At 41.0% G+C, this 18,426-nt stretch overlaps 1 protein-coding gene across 5 annotated transcripts; it reads right to left on the reverse strand.

The window, feature by feature from the left end:
• Positions 1-641: 641 nt before the first annotated feature.
• sun1a (Sad1 and UNC84 domain containing 1a) lies at positions 642-18,399 on the reverse strand. Of its 5 annotated transcripts, none has more exons than XM_056772206.1 (22): positions 18,272-18,399; positions 12,972-13,154; positions 12,667-12,848; positions 12,538-12,567; positions 12,055-12,252; positions 10,174-10,248; positions 9,315-9,404; positions 8,124-8,204; positions 7,473-7,556; positions 6,659-6,707; positions 6,186-6,241; positions 5,979-6,094; positions 5,499-5,768; positions 5,329-5,424; positions 5,188-5,255; positions 2,721-2,865; positions 2,273-2,536; positions 2,107-2,191; positions 1,877-1,992; positions 1,626-1,793; positions 1,284-1,376; positions 642-1,168 (listed from the first exon to the last, which is right to left on the reverse strand). In XM_056772206.1, the coding sequence occupies exons 2-22, from the start codon at positions 13,079-13,081 to the stop codon at positions 1,025-1,027; spliced, it is 2,520 nt and encodes an 839-aa protein (XP_056628184.1). In that variant the 5' UTR covers positions 13,082-13,154; positions 18,272-18,399; the 3' UTR covers positions 642-1,024. The 5 variants fall into 5 exon arrangements, with proteins under 5 accessions (XP_056628184.1, XP_056628182.1, XP_056628183.1 ...); XM_056772204.1 differs by lacking the exon at positions 18,272-18,399 and adding an exon at positions 14,018-14,158; XM_056772205.1 differs by lacking the exons at positions 10,174-10,248; positions 18,272-18,399 and adding an exon at positions 14,018-14,158.
• Between the last annotated feature and the right edge of the window lie 27 nt (positions 18,400-18,426).

The following is an 18,426-nucleotide window of genomic DNA, read 5'->3' on the forward strand; positions in this document are numbered from 1 at the left end:
CTGTTGTGCTGGTTTAATTCTCTAAATGTGAAAAACAAGAACTGTCTTGAGAGGATTGTTAACCAGAGAAGTAAAACAACAGGGTGTAAGCAGATGACTATGGCCCAGTTATATCATAGACAGGTTCTGGGTAAAGCCCAGAACATTTTGTTAGATGATTCCCACCCATTGTATAATGAGTTTAACCTACTCCCTTCTGGCATTCGTTTTAGTATCCCGATTAGTAAAACAGATCGATTTAGGCATTCATTTATCCCCTCAGCTGTAAAGTTTTTAATTGTAATGTAAGAAGTTTTTAGGAAGGAAAAGTATTTGTATTAAATGTATTGTGTTTATGTGAATACTTGTGTGCTGCATCCAAATTACCTTCGGGAAGTGAATAAAGATGAACTGAACTGAATCCCTTTTAAATGTAAGATCACTGTTAGAGAGCTGGATTTCCACCAAACAAACTGCAAAGTTTAGTTTAGGAGACTCTTCTCTAGAAGTGACCGTTCACCCCTCTACACCTGGGGAATTAGCTGAATCCGGTGTGTTTGATCAGGGATGGAGCTAAACTGTGTGGAGCTGCGGCCCTCCAGGAACCGAGTTTGACACCTGCGCTCTACACAGTTATGATATGAAAACAAAACATTTTTAAATAAAAACAAAAAAAATAGAATTTTATTTGAAAAGCCAACCTGTAAAGATCACACGGCATTACAAAATTATTTGCACAAAGCATTCACAAAAATTCACAATCAGTGTTGCTTAGGACATAAACAAATATGATGTCTTGTCCTTCTTAAATAAAGCACATGTCAGATATCAAAACAACATATACACCCCCAAACACAAACAAACAAATAAATAATCACACAAAACTGACAAGATTTACATTCCGGTCTAAAATACATTGTTCTGGTTTGTGTCATTCAGAGATTCCACGTATCCATTCAGTTTGTGCCGTCTCAGTTTAAAATATATTAAGACAATAATCATCACGAAGAGAAAAGAGAACGTCACAACCCTGATGTGGAGACGTTCAGATGTCCTCAACCGTGTCGTCTTCAGACTCATCCACCAGCTCACCGTGAACTCTGAAGCGGTACATACACGTGAACTCCTCATTACCCCAGTTAGACAGCACACGCACTTCTATCAGCTGATAACCTCTCGTTACCTCCTCCTGAGGAACAACACACATTCACACGCTTACAAAACTAAACACACAACTGACAGCAGCAGCAGTATGTGCGCTGGACACATGTGACTTTCTGACTCCGTGTTTGTGTGACGCTTACAGTGACTGAGAAGGTCTGAAGAGCATCTCCACCTTCTTGATAAGTGAACTGACCGAGCATCTGTCCTTCCTCATGCCACTCATCATCTAAACCCTTCAACACAACACAACACACATCAAATCATTCTTCTGTTTCTCGGTCACATGTGCTGATGACTGACATGACGCATCACAACCTGGAAAGTCCAATCCATCTACAAGTCATGAACATTTCTAGAGCAAAAGTCTCGGTCACCTACTGGATGTAACATATACAATCTAATGAAAGTACCGTAATCACAGATGAATAAATCATGTCAGTTTTGAGGTGAACATGTGTGGCTTGTGTTCTGGATGTACTTACATACACACTGAAGTCTCGAGGAGCGCTCTCGATGTGACCGGTGGGTGAGAGAGATTTAGGGATGTGTTCAAGAGAAAAGGCTGTAGGCACGACCCTCATGGACAAACCAATCACCAGATATCCAGATGAGCCTTGAAACGCCCAGCAGTCCCCAGGATGAACGTCCGGCTGCAGGGATGAACAGAGCAATGAAGTCAAAGCACAGTCTGAACATGAAGATGATGATGATACAAACAGAAAGGTTGTCAGACCTGTATGACAGCACGAGGAGACTGAGAGAAATACCACAGCGGAATACCAAACAAACTCATCAGAGCCGTTTTAGTTTCGAAAGATTCTGAACACCGTGTGCTTATAATGCTGCCACCTACAAAGACACACACACACACACACAGATCAGTGATAAAACAAGAGAAGAGTACAGCTGACTGGAGCACTTCTGATGAGAAATCAGTTGAGTTGAGAGATCTGTGTAGAATACCTCCAGACTCCAGCGCGTAATCCACCAGACCGGTGCGGTCTTCAGAGTAGAGCTTCAGAGCGTTTTCCACAATCATCTGCACATGCTAACACAATCAAACACAAACTCGCTTTTAGAATGATGAATGACACACACTTGACATCAGTTATGTGATGATGAAACTCACGTCTTCAGTGAGTCCCGTCTCTCCTGTGGCGTGCAGCACAGTTCTGCTGAAAGTCTCTTCTGACGGTGACTCACCCTCCTCTATCTGAAGAGACAGATTACCCAAAATGCTCTTCTCCAGGACTCCGAGAGAATCATGTAGTTCAGTGGTGCTCACAAACTGATCTGAGAGCCACTGCACAAGAGACTCTGGGAGATCCGATTCATTAGCTTTATCACTGCCGTACAACAGAGACTTGACCTCCATCTCCACCTGATCTGACACCTGCACAAGAACACATGAAATACTTACATACACAAACCTCACAAATACACATGTCAACTTCCACAAATTCTTCAAAGATCACGACACAACGCATTATACACTCTAAACACACACTGATGCTTTTCAACTCAGACAATTACAGGTTTATTTGTGTTTTAATGAGAACTGAGGATAACAGACTCACAGAGTTCTGAAGGACATCCAGCTGATCACATCGATCTCTGCATCCCATCAGCCCCTGAATATTAACTTTGATGAGATCCAGTTCATCATCCAGTCTCTTCACCTCCGCCAACACATCATCCCTGGAGCCGCTGTCAGACTCATCACTGAACACATCACATCATCACTAGAGCCGCTGTCAGACTCATCACTGAACACATCACATCATCACTAGAGCAGCTGTCAGTCTCATCACTGAACACATCACATCATCACTAGAGCCGCTGTCAGTCTCATCACTGAACACAACACATCATCACTAGAGCCGCTGTCAGTCTCATCACTGAACACATCACATCATCACTAGAGCCGCTGTCAGTCTCTTCACTGAACACAACACATCATCACTAGAGCCGCTGTCAGACTCATCACTGAACACATCACATCATCACTAGAGCAGCTGTCAGTCTCAACACTGAACACATCACATCATCACTAGAGCAGCTGTCAGTCTCATCACTGAACACATCACATCATCACTAGAGCAGCTGTCAGACTCAACACTGAACACATCACATCATCACTAGAGCAGCTGTCAGTCTCATCACTGAACACATCACATCATCACTAGAGCAGCTGTCAGACTCAACACTGAACACATCACATCATCACTAGAGCAGCTGTCAGACTCAACACTGAACACATCACATCATCACTGAACACATCACATCATCACTAGAGCCGCTGTCAGTCTCATCACTGAACACATCACATCATCACTAGAGCCGCTGTCAGACTCATCACTGAACACATCACATCATCACTAGAGCAGCTGTCAGTCTCATCACTGAACACATCACATCATCACTAGAGCAGCTGTCAGACTCAACACTGAACACATCACATCATCACTAGAGCCGCTGTCAGTCTCATCACTGAACACATCACATCATCACTAGAGCAGCTGTCAGACTCATCACTGAACACATCACATCATCACTAGAGCAGCTGTCAGTCTCATCACTGAACACATCACATCATCACTAGAGCCGCTGTCAGACTCATCACTGAACACATCACATCATCACTAGAGCCGCTGTCAGACTCATCACTGAACACATCACATCATCACTAGAGCCGCTGTCAGACTCAACACTGAACACATCACATCATCACTAGAGCCGCTGTCAGACTCAACACTGAACACATCACATCATCACTAGAGCCGCTGTCAGTCTCATCACTGAACACATCACATCATCACTAGAGCCGCTGTCAGTCTCATCACTGAACACATCACATCATCACTAGAGCCGCTGTCAGACTCAACACTGAACACATCACATCATCACTAGAGCCGCTGTCAGTCTCATCACTGAACACATCACATCATCACTAGAGCCGCTGTCAGTCTCATCACTGAACACATCACATCATCACTAGAGCAGCTGTCAGACTCATCACTGAACACATCACATCATCACTAGAGCAGCTGTCAGTCTCATCACTGAACACATCACATCATCACTAGAGCCGCTGTCAGACTCATCACTGAACACATCACATCATCACTAGAGCCGCTGTCAGACTCATCACTGAACACATCACATCATCACTAGAGCCGCTGTCAGACTCATCACTGAACACATCACATCATCACTAGAGCCGCTGTCAGACTCAACACTGAACACATCACATCATCACTAGAGCCGCTGTCAGACTCATCACTGAACACATCACATCATCACTAGAGCCGCTGTCAGACTCATCACTGAACACATCACATCATCACTAGAGCCGCTGTCAGTCTCATCACTGAACACATCACATCATCACTGAACACATCACATCATCACTAGAGCCGCTGTCAGACTCATCACTGAACACATCACATCATCACTAGAGCCGCTGTCAGACTCATCACTGAACACATCACATCATCACTAGAGCAGCTGTCAGTCTCATCACTGAACACATCACATCATCACTAGAGCCGCTGTCAGACTCAACACTGAACACATCACATCATCACTGAACACATCACATCATCACTAGAGCCGCTGTCAGACTCATCACTGAACACATCACATCATCACTAGAGCCGCTGTCAGACTCATCACTGAACACATCACATCATCACTAGAGCCGCTGTCAGACTCAACACTGAACACATCACATCATCACTGAACACATCACATCATCACTAGAGCCGCTGTCAGACTCATCACTGAACACATCACATCATCACTGAAGCCGCTGTCAGTCTCATCACTGAACACATCACATCATCACTAGAGCAGCTGTCAGTCTCATCACTGAACACATCACATCATCACTAGAGCAGCTGTCATAAATATTATTTTATGTGCCACATGAGGGGAAATATATAAATATATGATGACTGAATTCATATTTATGTTGATCTAGAATAACATTAATAAGAGTAACAGTAATGTTGAAGAATTCCCTGGATGTTAAGGGATAATAACCTGTCAGGATTTGATGCGTCAGGAATCTTCTTCTTCTTCAGCAGCTGCTCCTGTCTCCTCTGAAGTTCCTGAATAAAACACAGATAACATCACTGTATGCTCTTCTCATATGACGTGTGTGACAGTAGATGTGTGTTATACCTCAGTTTTGCGTGCTAACGTCTGAAGAAGAGCTTCAGCTTCAGTCAGTCGAGTGTTCTCTGATGGACCTTCTCTCTTGTTTATCTCATCATGATTCTGTTCAGATCAATCACGCGTGTCAATCTCAGCTCTAAACACAGACTAATTTAAACCTGGCGTGTGGCTCTCACTTGTTGCGTTTTCTTGCTGTGTTTTTCCACCTCTCCCTTCAGATAGCTGAATCTCTCCTCCAGCATGTCTCCGATCCATTTGGCCATACTCTCTCTGTCTGTGTGTCTGTGAAACTCCACACGCAGTGTGTTATACAGACTGAGAACTTCAGTGTGCTGTTCATCCTGTCTGAGTAAACCGCCCGCCACTCGATCCCACAGCTGAGCCAAACTCTCTTCCAGACGCGTGAATCTCTCCATTTCCATTGAAGACATCACCACTGACGCCCGCTACAACACAAACACACACACTTATACTTTTCTAGATATCACTTTCACGCATCAAAAAAAAACATATAAACGGCAGCTTGCAAAATATCACACAATATTGAACGCTCTCTCAAACAGAAATTACTCCTTATGTTTCATAATGTAAAGCAGCGGACTCATTTGATAATCATGTGACAGTCAAAGCTCATTTATAATGCTGAAGTACACAACCTGAGGGTTCATGTCAGCAGGAGTTTGTCCGTCTTTGTTCGGAGCATTTGTGGATTTGTGGTGAGAGACTGAAGAGAACAGAGCCAACAATCCCGCCGGACCCCAATACCACACAGCTGTGAATAAACACACACACAAACCAGTTTTCTTTGAACATATCATCCGTCATGAGTCACTTCCTTGTGTTTGTTTGCTGGAACTACTCACCGAGAAGCAGAAGAAAAGGTACAATAAACAAGAGTTTTGAAAGCATAGGGAGACACCTGTAAGAGAACATATGACATTAACACACGTGACATCATCACAGCTCCAGAAGCATCCAACTGCCTGACTGATAACACAGAATCTCTACTATAGTGAGATGTACACATCATCTGTCCTCCACTGTACAGCACCATTATAACCCTGCTGACAGTATACAGATACAGTAAACTAGTTCATGAGTGACTTTCAGTGTGTGTGTTTTCTAAACTTCACGTTTAGACCATCACAATTTGTGTTTTGATCGGTGTTGTATTTATAATCACTATGACAGTGTTACATGTGATTTATTCACACCTAATGTACTACACAAAGACTAAACAAACACCCAGACAATATTCAAGACAATGAACTGATCAACACTTACATTATCATTAACACAATCATTTCTTACACATTAACATCAGAGTCAAACTCACTGAGCAAAGACATTGATGAGCCACAATACACTTCCTGAGGCCCACTTCCCTGAAAACACACAAACACACGTTACAGGGAGCACACACACACACACACACACACACACAGAATCACACAGCATCACACAGCGAGCTACAAACATCGGGTCAAGTGAATGCTTGAAGTTTACATTTGTTCCTCATGTCATCTCAAACTTGTATGAGTTTGTTTCTTCTTCAGAAGACAAAAGAAGATATTTTGAATAATGTTGTTAGTCAAACAAGACTGAAGCCCATTGACTTCCATTGTACCAGCACAAAACCACAGAGACATTTCTCAAAATATCTTTGTGTTCCACTGAAGAAAGACTCACATACAGGTCAACAAACACATGAGAGAATTAATCAGAATTTAGATTTTTTTCAATTATCTCTGTACAAGAGTCTGCTGCTGTTTGTGAATGATGTTGTGCATGATGCTTCTCATGTGAAGCGGTTAAAGAGATTGTCTCATGTCTACGCATGTGTGATTATTGACTTTGATGGTCTTAGATATTTAGAGCTCACTGCAGAATAACATACACGCACATCAGCATCAATCTAAAAGCAACATGACACACATGCAAAGATGCTCCGCCTAAACCGCACAGGATGAGATCTATTGAAACCTAAAGAAAAAGAAATGCATTGATCAAAGCCAAAGAGAGCGAGAGCAAGAGATTCCCATCAGAGGCAGAAGTGAATAGAGTCGAGGACATGCAGGTTGTTGGTGGAGATGCTGAAGCTGGGAATGAAAGGAGCTTTGGTTCATAAGAAGTGATGATGAATATTAAACCTGTTAAAACTATCAGGGACCAAAAGTCCCCTACAGGTGCTTGTTCTTGAGAAGATTGAGTGCCCTTTCTTTTGCAGTCGTCACCTGTTAGAATCAGTGTACACAACCTCACGTCAAGCCTGACAGTCACTTCACACCGAAGATAATCAACATGAATGCAAAAACTACTGCAGACATGAAGATGAAGTTAAACTTTCAGAAACACCAAACATTTTATGTTTAGATATGATCTTTTTAATGAAAACAGCATCATCAGCAGAGATAAACGACCGAGCTTGAGCTCGTGGAAATGAATGAGATGATATTTGAAAGAATCATGTTATGAGTCACAGTTGTGTGTGTAAAGCTCATGATGTGCACTGATGACTCATCACTCCTGTACATGATCTGATGACATATAGAATGTCACACTACACACACAACAGTCAAGCATTTCATTTCTATCAGACTGAAACAAATCCTTTCATCAATATTCAACCAAATTCTTTTATTAATCAATGTTTTGATCGGATTTATGAATGACGCACAAACACATTTCATGATGAACACTAAGAGTGTAGCCCGCACACGAATGCAGTAAACACATGAGTAGTTGCAGTATATTGTATTTCCACATGTGATGTGTATGTGTGTGTGTTCAGATGTACTTACAGAGAACACCGCTAAACTTTGGTCGCTCTTTCTGCAGCAGCACGTCTTTAACACTCATACTGCTGGTGTATTTCTCATTGCCTGTGACAGACAGAAAAGAGAAGAAAACTAAACATCAGGAGTAATTCAGACGTCTCTGCGTGATCCTCCAATCACAGCTCTGCACAAACCCGCTCCAACAGACAAAGACATTTGCATGTAACCAAGGCAGTGCTCACGGTGGACACACAGATTTGTTTATACACAAACATCTGCTGGGAGGAACACGGAGAAGACCAGAAGAAAACAATGAGCCATTTTAAACACCATTACACCTTCATCACAACACTTCAGAAAGAGACCCGTGACTGCATCACCACAACCAGAAACAAACACAAGAATGACACACAGACACTTGACTTACTGACCTGGTTTATCTACACTTCTATCTGTTATTGCTTTAAATTCAGTTTCAAGACGACAGAAGTTTGATGGTGAAGTGTGTTTGATACCTGTACATATGCAGAATGATCCTTTAAACACAACACACAACTGAATGACACACAAGTCCAGATCAGTAAGACGTGATAATGAGGAAGAGATCTCTCATTCAGATTTAGAACAGGATCTGCACGTTCATCAATTTAAATGAAAGAAGAGGCAATAACACAATCAAACATATTCCATCAAAAACACTCCTTTTCAAGAGTCATTTATTTCAACTAATAAATAAACATCCTTTTGTAAAATAAGTGTGTTCTAAAAGAAGATGCCTGTGAAAGCTCTTTTCATCACTACTCACTGTTGTTTTAAACATGAGATCAATGACTGAATGATGTGATGAAACGTATTGACATATGATATTGTCTGGCACTCATTATTGTTTCATGTATTAGACATCAGCAGATTGTGACTTATAGTCTCATCAGTGAAGTAGTCAGAGAACCTCTGATCTACGTCACATCTCTAACACTTCATCTTGTTCACCTGTGAGAAGAAAACACCCAAACCACCAAATCCACCTCAGACAGTGACATGAAAACTGAAGTACAACACCGTCATGAACTCTCTGATGAATGTGCTCTAGTGTTTCACACAGAAACTGTGTCCCTGTCCATTTCTGGCTGTGTGACCAGTGTGAGCGAGAGAGCGAGAGAGAGAGAGAGAGAGAGCGAGAGAGAGCGAGAGAGAGAGAGAGAGAGCGACAGATACCTCCTTTAACACTGATGAATCTCCTCCATGACACAGCCTTTATTCTCTTACACAATGCAACACAACTGACCCACGCTGACAGCAGCACACCTGCAGACACAATCACTCATATTAGACACACACAAACACATGGCCGCACACATTAAACACACACACTCCCAAAGCACATAGACGCCGACGCACACACATATTAAACACACCCTCACAAACATTCTCAGACACACATACACGAGCAAACACACACACACACACACTCAGATCCACATACACAAACTCACACATTCAGACGCACATGATTGGGCGCACTCTCGCACAGTAAAGACACAGCAAAGACACAACAGACACACACACTTAAGTGAGTCTCTTTGTGGTACTAACGACATTTGGCAATTACAAATATAGCTAAATCAGTACACAAACGCACTCATATTCAACACACAACAGTACACAAAGACCTGTGCCAAAATGACAACATGAAATTAAATAACAGGGTCTCTGTCATAAACAAACAAAACTATACAAAGAGAGTGGGTTTATTTTTAGGTGAACTGCCCATTTAACACACACACACACACACACACACACAGAAAACACCAGTGCTTAAAAGTGTTCAGACTTACAGTACATGTTGCGGACGCACACACACACACACACACACACACACACACACACAATGATTTGCATTGTGTATTCTACACATCAGATCCAGAAACACCAGAGATGAGATTCTCAGAGATGATTTTACGTGATTATTAAAAGAGTTTCATCCAGACAGTAAATGTGTTTATCAAGATGTGCTGCTAAAGGAAAGAGTGATCACACTGTCATCAGATGACGATGATGATGATGATGATGATACCTTTCAGTAGGGTGCATATGTACACTAGATAGGCAGCTATTCTCCTGCTGTTATCAACACACATCCCCAACACTCCTGCAAACACAGCATCATCCATCAAGTCATCTCCTTCACTCACAATCATGTTCATCCACTAAACCCAACGCACGCTCATCATGTACTCCTTTATCCCAAAATGCACTGCAGCCGACTTTTGTTTGATGAAAAGTGTATGTCTGACATCAATTGATGACTTTGTGACAAGATTATTGAAGAGTGACCTGTGGCGGATGGGCCTGAAGTTTATCTCAGTTCCAGTGCAGGCAAACGATGGCCAAGCAAGAGTAAACACACACCGTCTTTATCATCTTTACATCAATTATCATTAATGTTCTTAATGTTCTGTTGAGAGAGTTTTCTCTGTAACAGATGTTTAGCTGCTTTCAGTCAGAGATATTACACATGAGAATGATGTTTATCAGTATGGCCTTTTTCTTCATTCACTTCATTCATCATTGAAGTTTTAGTTTCTCACTGCTGTCACCTGATGGTTTGCTCACTGAGACACATTATGCTGAGGTCAGAGCAACCAGACTTCTTCAAATCTTATAAGTGTTTTAAACGGTGAGAGCACAAACATGAGGGAAAAAAATCCTAGATTTCTTGCTCCTGTAATGTGTTATGCGCCGTGATGTGATGAAGAAAGCTCACCACACAAAACAGATCTTCCTAATAAGTTATTTATTTTTTCACTGTAAGCTTTGTTTATTATTATATGTGTTTGATATAAACAAATGTTTCCATATAACATTTTATGTGATTTTAATAAAAATATTATTCATTGTTGAGAAGTTGCTCAAGCAGTGTCATCTAAAGCATTTAAGGTGGCACAGCACTAGATATCATCTTAACTCAAATATTGTTGTATTTATGTCTTCACAGTAATTAAAAAAGAATATTAATACAGTTTTGTAAAAAATAGCTGCTGACATTATCACCTGAAAGAGTCTACTGGCTCCACAGGATCTATCTGACCTGTTCCACCTTAAAGCATCCACACACTCAGACTCCCACCACTACTGTCACTTGCACATAGTCTGGTTCTGTTAATTGCGATGATAGTGTTTCTGTGATGCTTTTGACAGAAAATTGACAGAATAAAGAAAAGTGTTTGTTGAAGTGATGATTACTTCTGTTATACTTCTGTCAGCTGGCTTTCTAATAGGGTAACGTTTTGTTCCACGTCACAATCAACAGAGTTCCTGTGCGTCTGTTCTCGGGGTTTCCCACACACACCAGGACATGTAGAATATTTAAGATTTGCGATCAGGGCGGCTCTGATGTTCTTCCCATCAGGTGCATTCACCATTAACACACACCACAGGGAAATCTGATAAGATCATCTGTCATCAGCCGTTTAAGATCATCAGGACTTTACCAAGGATCGTCGGAAGGGGAGAAATCGTCCGATTATCTTGTGGTGAGAACCCGGCATGAGTTTAGTCATCTGTTGATCCTGTCAGCTCTGCTTTTGTGAGGATGCTGCTGAACTCAAACACATTTCTGTTCTTGTGTTGATGAAACACATGTGATTGTACTACTGCACATTCAAGTTCCTGTGGAAGCCCACGTCCAGGTCAGTTGGAATATCACGTCTGGTTTAATATTCTTGCCATCTAACATATTCATCAAACTCACTGGAGTCTCAGGAAAAGTTTAGATTTGTTTGCCGTGACACCATTGTGTCCTTTACATTTGATCATTTTCCTCTTTCCGCAGTTTTTCATGCGTTTGAGCGTTTTGAAGAAACTGGACTTGAACAATACACATGATGGAACCGAACACGCGCACACATACAACAGGCCTGCATCTCTGCTGAAATGAATGCTGGGAATCTCTCACCTTGTGTCTTGAGTCTGCGGCTCTCTCTGCAGTATACAGTCGTGTTAGGACAGGGACGTGAGCTGGCCGACTGTGAGGAACATCTGTGATGTCCGGCAGATGAAGGCGAGCGTCCGTCTGGATGACTGAAACCGTTCTGAGCTCTGGACGTCTGGGTTTTGGCCTCCACCGTGCTGTGCGCTGCCCTGAGAGGTTCATCTGAAACATTTCATCAAGTTCACACAAATCACTAAACACCAGCACTTCATATTTCATTTATTTTCATGACATTTCTGCAGATGATGAACTCCTTCAATGTCTACGATACAATATCAGTATTTACATTCATCGCAAAATATTCAAGTACTGTCTCTGAGAGTACTTTAGGCCTCTCATTATATCATAATTATCTAGGAACGATGGATTATCTATCAACCACATGTCATCACCATACAATCTGTTCATTTCCAGATAAAGAATACAAAGACAGGTTATTAAGTTTACCTCTGCCATCAAGACCGTCCTCATCCAGACCTGATGAAAATCAAACATGACAGTCAGAAGTGTATTGAAAATGAATCAGTACGATGTGTGTGTGTGTGTGTGTGTGTGTGTGCGTGCGTGCGTGCTGACCCCAGAATGTGTCGACCAGTGTGTTCTCCTGTATGGACGACTCGTCCAGCATAGAGGACAGGAGTGACGCGTCACTGGGTGCACAACTGTTGACTGTGCTGTTATGAGCCTGCAGGACAGACGGCGGACACTTGGGTGTGAGAAGACTGACCGACTGATGAGATCGTCTGCTCTTCACAGACCTACAACATCAACACAAACACAGGACTCATCGGTCACTTTCACTCCATCAGTGACCTTATGTTTTTATTATCTAAAGTGCTGGCGTGATGTTTTGGCACACTGCAGACGCTGGTTTGCGTCACCTGTCATCTGTGCGGCGGTAGATGGCGCTGTGGTTAAGTGATGTGTCGTGCAGACCGTCGTCTCCGTAGTGACTGCTGCTGGTGTGCAGACGGAGACTGCGTCTGGACATTGTGAGAGATGAGTGTGTGGAGCTGATGCTGGGCTCGCTCTCAACCTCTGATGCTGAACACCACCAGCTACACCTGACAGAGAACACAACATTCACAAGAACACATGTCTTACTTCTGTTAGTCAGTCCAACAGTGAGGGGTACAGGACAGGTCAGCTCACACACAGATCACATGACAGATATTAACTGTGTGTGTTTCTATTGATGACTATCAGCTGTACTAGAAGAGAAGAGGAGTATGACTCCTGACAGATCACAACACACACAACTTCCTTTCTGGAATCTTTCATCAAAAACATTGAACTCTTTTTAAAGAAGCGTCACTGTTCAAACATATTAAAGTGACAGTTCACCCAAGAATGAAACTTCTGTCATTGTTCCAAACCTGTGTACATGACTTTATTCTGACGATACACACTAAAAGAAGATATTTGGACGAATAAGCAAACTGTTTGTTTAGTTTTTCCGCACTATGAGAGTCAATAGTGCCTTACATCTCTTCAGTTATAAGTATTCTTCAAAAACTCGCTCTCTGTGTTCAGCACAACAACAAACTTGATATATTTTGAGAACATGTTGAGGGGGAGTAAACATTCTAAACAATGACTGAACTTTCATTTTTAGTTGAACTATCCCTTTAACTTAAAGCAAACACAGAACAGAAGAAACGACGCTAAATGCTTCGATCCAGACAAGTGTGAAGAGGAGAAAGCAACAGGTGTCGGTGTGAGATCAATCCCAGCATTCACAGCACTGAACTTTGAGCAGTTGTGTAAGTGTGACGCGAGTGCTGCTGCTCAACAGTAACTAGACAAATATTACATTAAGCTTACCTCCATAACACAACCACCACTAATACCCTACAGCAACACACACCTCCCCACACACACATACACACAGCAGAGTTGTGATGTATTAATGTGTATGTATACACACAGTGTCGTCCAGCCCCAGCTCTCCAGACCGCACGTGTCGTCACAGTTCATCCCCTGAAACAATCACATTACCGCACACATTCACACACACAAACACACACCGCAGGGATCAGGAGCATTAAGAGGGTTTCATGTGCTTCCGGTCTTCAGCTCCTGTGTGTGTGTGTGTGTGTGTCCCTCCCTTAGATTTTATCAGACGTCTCAGTGCACTTTGAACATGAAGTTAAATGAGTCTCAGTTTACACATCATCTGATCATCATCATGTGTCACACTGACACACATTTACACTCATTATTTTTCTTCTATTCGCAATAGTGTCTACAGCATTCAACATTACTCTTTATGTTCTGTTTATACTGTTTCTATACAAGTGAACATGTTTGGATACCGCAGAGCAGAATCACAAACAACCTCGCTTTGATGTTTAATAATGACAAACACACACAACATTAGTGGAACTGAATGGGTCAAATACACCTTTCTATCAGTAATGTTAACCTAAATGTTCATTATTACCTGTATTATCTACAGATATAGTCACACAAGATAGAGCATGTGTTTGTGTGAGAAGAGAAATAATTCATTTGAATCAAAGCAAAGCAGACGAGAGCAGAGAGGAAGCAGTAAGTTACTGTTCTCTTTCATCATCTGCTGTTGAATGGGAAGAGCATCTGCAGAAGGCCAATTCCAGCATTATGGACTTGACATTAAAATGTTCAGAGAAGAATTTGTTAAGATTAAATTGAAAAATTTAAAAAAAGGGAAATAAACGAGTTATGGATGTTACAAAAAAGGACTTTGTAGGATTTCTGTAAGATTAAATGCACAATCCTGAAGCAATAATACCCAATGAACGGAGAAGGGATGTCACTTTATAGAACATCAAAGTTTCTTTATATTTATTTTCGTGGTAAGGTTGACTTTTCACAGAATTGCCCAGAAGCATCCAATTGCATGTCTAGCTTTGACAGACAGGAGTGTGTGCCCTATGTCAGGTGTGTCACGCCCCTCACCTAATGCATAAAGACACGTGCACGCGCTACCTTTTCTCAGCGAGTAGCATATTCTCTTCTTGTGCAACAAGCGGGCAAACTGTGAGGATCTCTCCACTGGATCTTCCAGAGAACCGAGGTTATGAACACAATGTAAAGAATGATTCTGTGTCGTCATAGATTTCATGAAATTAATGGAGTCATTGTTACTTCATATAATTGTGTTCTTGTTGTTTTTACCAATATTTTAGTTTAAATTATAGAAAAATCTCAAAATTCTAAATGCACAAATTATTGAGTCAATTCAACTTAATTTTATCACGTTCAAACCACTTGAACTTGTCTAAAGGATCTTTACTTCAATGTTTTGTGGTGGGACTGCATGATTTCTTTTAGTTAATTTCACTAACTGAGCAATGAATTTAGAGTTCCCAGCATCCTTTGCATCTGACCATTTTTGTGACTCACATTAACATCTTCCACTTTCTTTTACTTAAGGATTTTTTCTTTTAAAAGTAGGATTTTTTTTATGTAATCAAGTACTGTGTTAAAGGTAAAAATATATCAAAATGTTTTTATAATTATACTGGAGTATGATGTGCAGTGGACAAAATCGACCTGACATGCATCCCCTGACAATATTCTGTATAATTTATTACTTAATTAGATTTTATGAGATGAAGGTGGAAAAAAGAAAATCTGCCTCATATATCAGCCATCGGATGACATGATTTCTAAAAATCAACATCGGCCAGAGAAAAAAACATAACGGTCGACCTCTAGAACCATTGTACCCCTAGTTTTATCCAGTGTGTGTGTGTGTGCGTGTGTGTGTGTGTGTGCGTGTACTCATGCTCAGATAGTCACCAAACACATTCATGTCACAGGCAGACTTGTTTTAAACACACAGACACACATGTTTGGGAAATGTGTTAAATGATTCTAGTGATGTGATCAGGACTGTTAACTTTGAGTCACTTCTTGTGTATGATGGAGCGGGTCGCCCCCTCGTGGACAACACACAGTGTTGACAAAACACCACCGCCACAAGACATTCTTCATATAATACACTTCACACAACACGCATAAACAAAAACAGACAATAAACTTTATATAACACAACACTGATCCCAAAATCACTCTGAGCCAGTGGAAAAACAACATGACTACAGCCGGATACTGAAGAAACAACACAAACATCCTCATGAAAACACATACATTCAGGATCATCTGTTATGATTGTGTGTCTAAAACATGAGAGAATAAGAGCAAAACAAACATCACGCATGCAAAGTGACAGTGACTTCATGTCGTTCCCTCCCTCACATCTCTGAAATGTGTTTGTATTCGTGAATAGTATTTGTGTAAACAACCTCCCTTTAATTCAGACACACAGAGTCACATCATACACTGTTTTAATGTGAGTGAAGTGCACACCACACATAGTGATTTGAAACTACTTCAGATCTTCTGTAGATGAAGTGAGGCTGAACTTCTGAGTCTGACAGACCACATTCACATCACAAAATCTGATCAAAGTCACGACAACACAACACAAGTTACACAACATCCAGTTTTAGCATGTCATTATAATATAAATATTATAATATAAAGTATTAAATGGTATAAATGCAGTGAAATAATGTTGTGTTTTGTATTTCCTGTAAAGTGGCAGTTTAAAAGACAATGATTTTGAGATCGTATCAGGAGTTGTGTGCTTTATCACGATTAAAATATGATTAATTATATGCAGCCCTATTTCATCAGCATCAAACTTTGTTTACATCATCAGCCACACGGACTGTGTTTCAAAGCCTATATAAAATATCAATAGTTTTATTATTAGACACTAGCCAAACACAAACCCGAATTTAACTGCGAGTTAGGCGCATGCACGTCCGATGAAAAGCTCTATATCGTTTTATTAATTTAAACGGGGGTTTATTACTTATTGATTAATATATGTAGACTTATGTAATAATTGTATGAGCTATATGAATTATACATAACGATAATCAATAAAATACAAATATAAACAATTAGCAGCAAATGATTTCCCTCTGATTTACACTGATAACGATTCCTTAACTTTCAAACCTTTCTGGTATAATGTATGTTTATTTAATAAACAAATTATAGATGTTCATCCAGAGCAACCCAGAAAAATGTTCTAAATATCTCAATAGCCAAGAGTCTCACAGGTCTTAAAACAGAAATCATTCAGACAACAGTCTGATTCAAACAATATGCTTGTGTCCCTATAATTTACACATTCATAAATAACGTACATACTGTAACTACATCAACTATGTTTTGCTAACAGCAGTAAGTGAAAGATCAGGACAGAAAGACAGCACAGTACTGTATTATAACTGTAAGCAGCGTGCAGAGGAAGTTCAACCAGAGGAAATTATTCATCATTTATCGGCTATAATATATCCGCCTATTTTTATTATCAGCAGATAGCAATAACATTAAAAATGAACATGTATTAGTCGATACCGATATGGCTGATAATTGATCGTGCATCACTGTTATGCTCTTCACATGTCACTTTGGAGAAAAACGTCAAATGCCAAATGAATAAATATAAATGTGAGATATATGAAGCAGACAAGCATGTGACAAACTCTTTACTCTCACACTTCAATATAAAAATACAACATTTTCACTTCAGAACCTCCACACGCACACCAAACATCATGAACAGAACCGTCAGGTGCGCTACGCAGGCACGGCAGCGTGTGACATCAGAGTATCGCGAGAGTAATTCAAAGACATTAGGCTTGTTCGACTTAATGCGGCGCCGCAACATCCGACAGGAGGGGGACATCATAGTACCGCGAGATCGATTCAAAAAACATTAAAAGTTTGCTTTCGAATCGCTCTCGCGGTACTTTGATGTCACATGCCAGACGAATCTTGCGGCGCCGCATCAGAACGAGCCTATAAAGAGCGCCCTGATCTCGCGATACCGTCCGGTCTGCGCAGCTGCAGAAGGTGCAATCATGAGAGCCAACGAGAAGCAAGCAACTGCCGCCCGCCAATTATTAAAAACGACAGAATAGTTCAGCGTCAATGAAAAATGAGCGTTTCACAAACTAACACATTAAACACATGTCTCGAAATGTTACTAATGGAGCTTAAAATGAATAACATGAGCTGCGCCATTAAACATTTTAAACGACAGTCGGTAGTCAGACTTACGAGAGTGTCGAAATTAATCAGTTTCAGTCAGTAATGAGTGTAATTTGCGACTTACTTGAGATCAGATAAAGAAACTCATGGATATATGAAGGACAATGCAGTGATAAACGTGTCCACTCCTCACTATGTCATTTAACGAACACGACCGCGGTAACCTGCAGCTTTTTTAATACTCACGTCGCCCGCGTCCACCTTTAACATGACGTCACT

Source organism: Triplophysa dalaica, chromosome 17 (assembly GCF_015846415.1).
Source record: "Triplophysa dalaica isolate WHDGS20190420 chromosome 17, ASM1584641v1, whole genome shotgun sequence".
Lineage (NCBI taxonomy): Eukaryota > Metazoa > Chordata > Actinopteri > Cypriniformes > Nemacheilidae > Triplophysa > Triplophysa dalaica.

What these genes read in the sequence shown, in the direction of transcription:
- sun1a (XM_056772204.1), bottom strand. Translation starts at nt 14,067, where the DNA reads ATGAACTGTGACGACACGTGCGGTCTGGAGAGCTGGGGCTGGACGACA. An exon ending in CTCCTCGTGCTGTCATACAG is followed by an intron (nt 1,794 to 1,876) that starts GTCTGACAACCT and finishes TCATCCCTGCAG; the next exon opens with CCGGACGTTCATCCTGGGGA. An exon ending in CTCGAGACTTCAGTGTGTAT is followed by an intron (nt 1,377 to 1,625) that starts GTAAGTACATCC and finishes GTTGTGTTGAAG; the next exon opens with GGTTTAGATGATGAGTGGCA.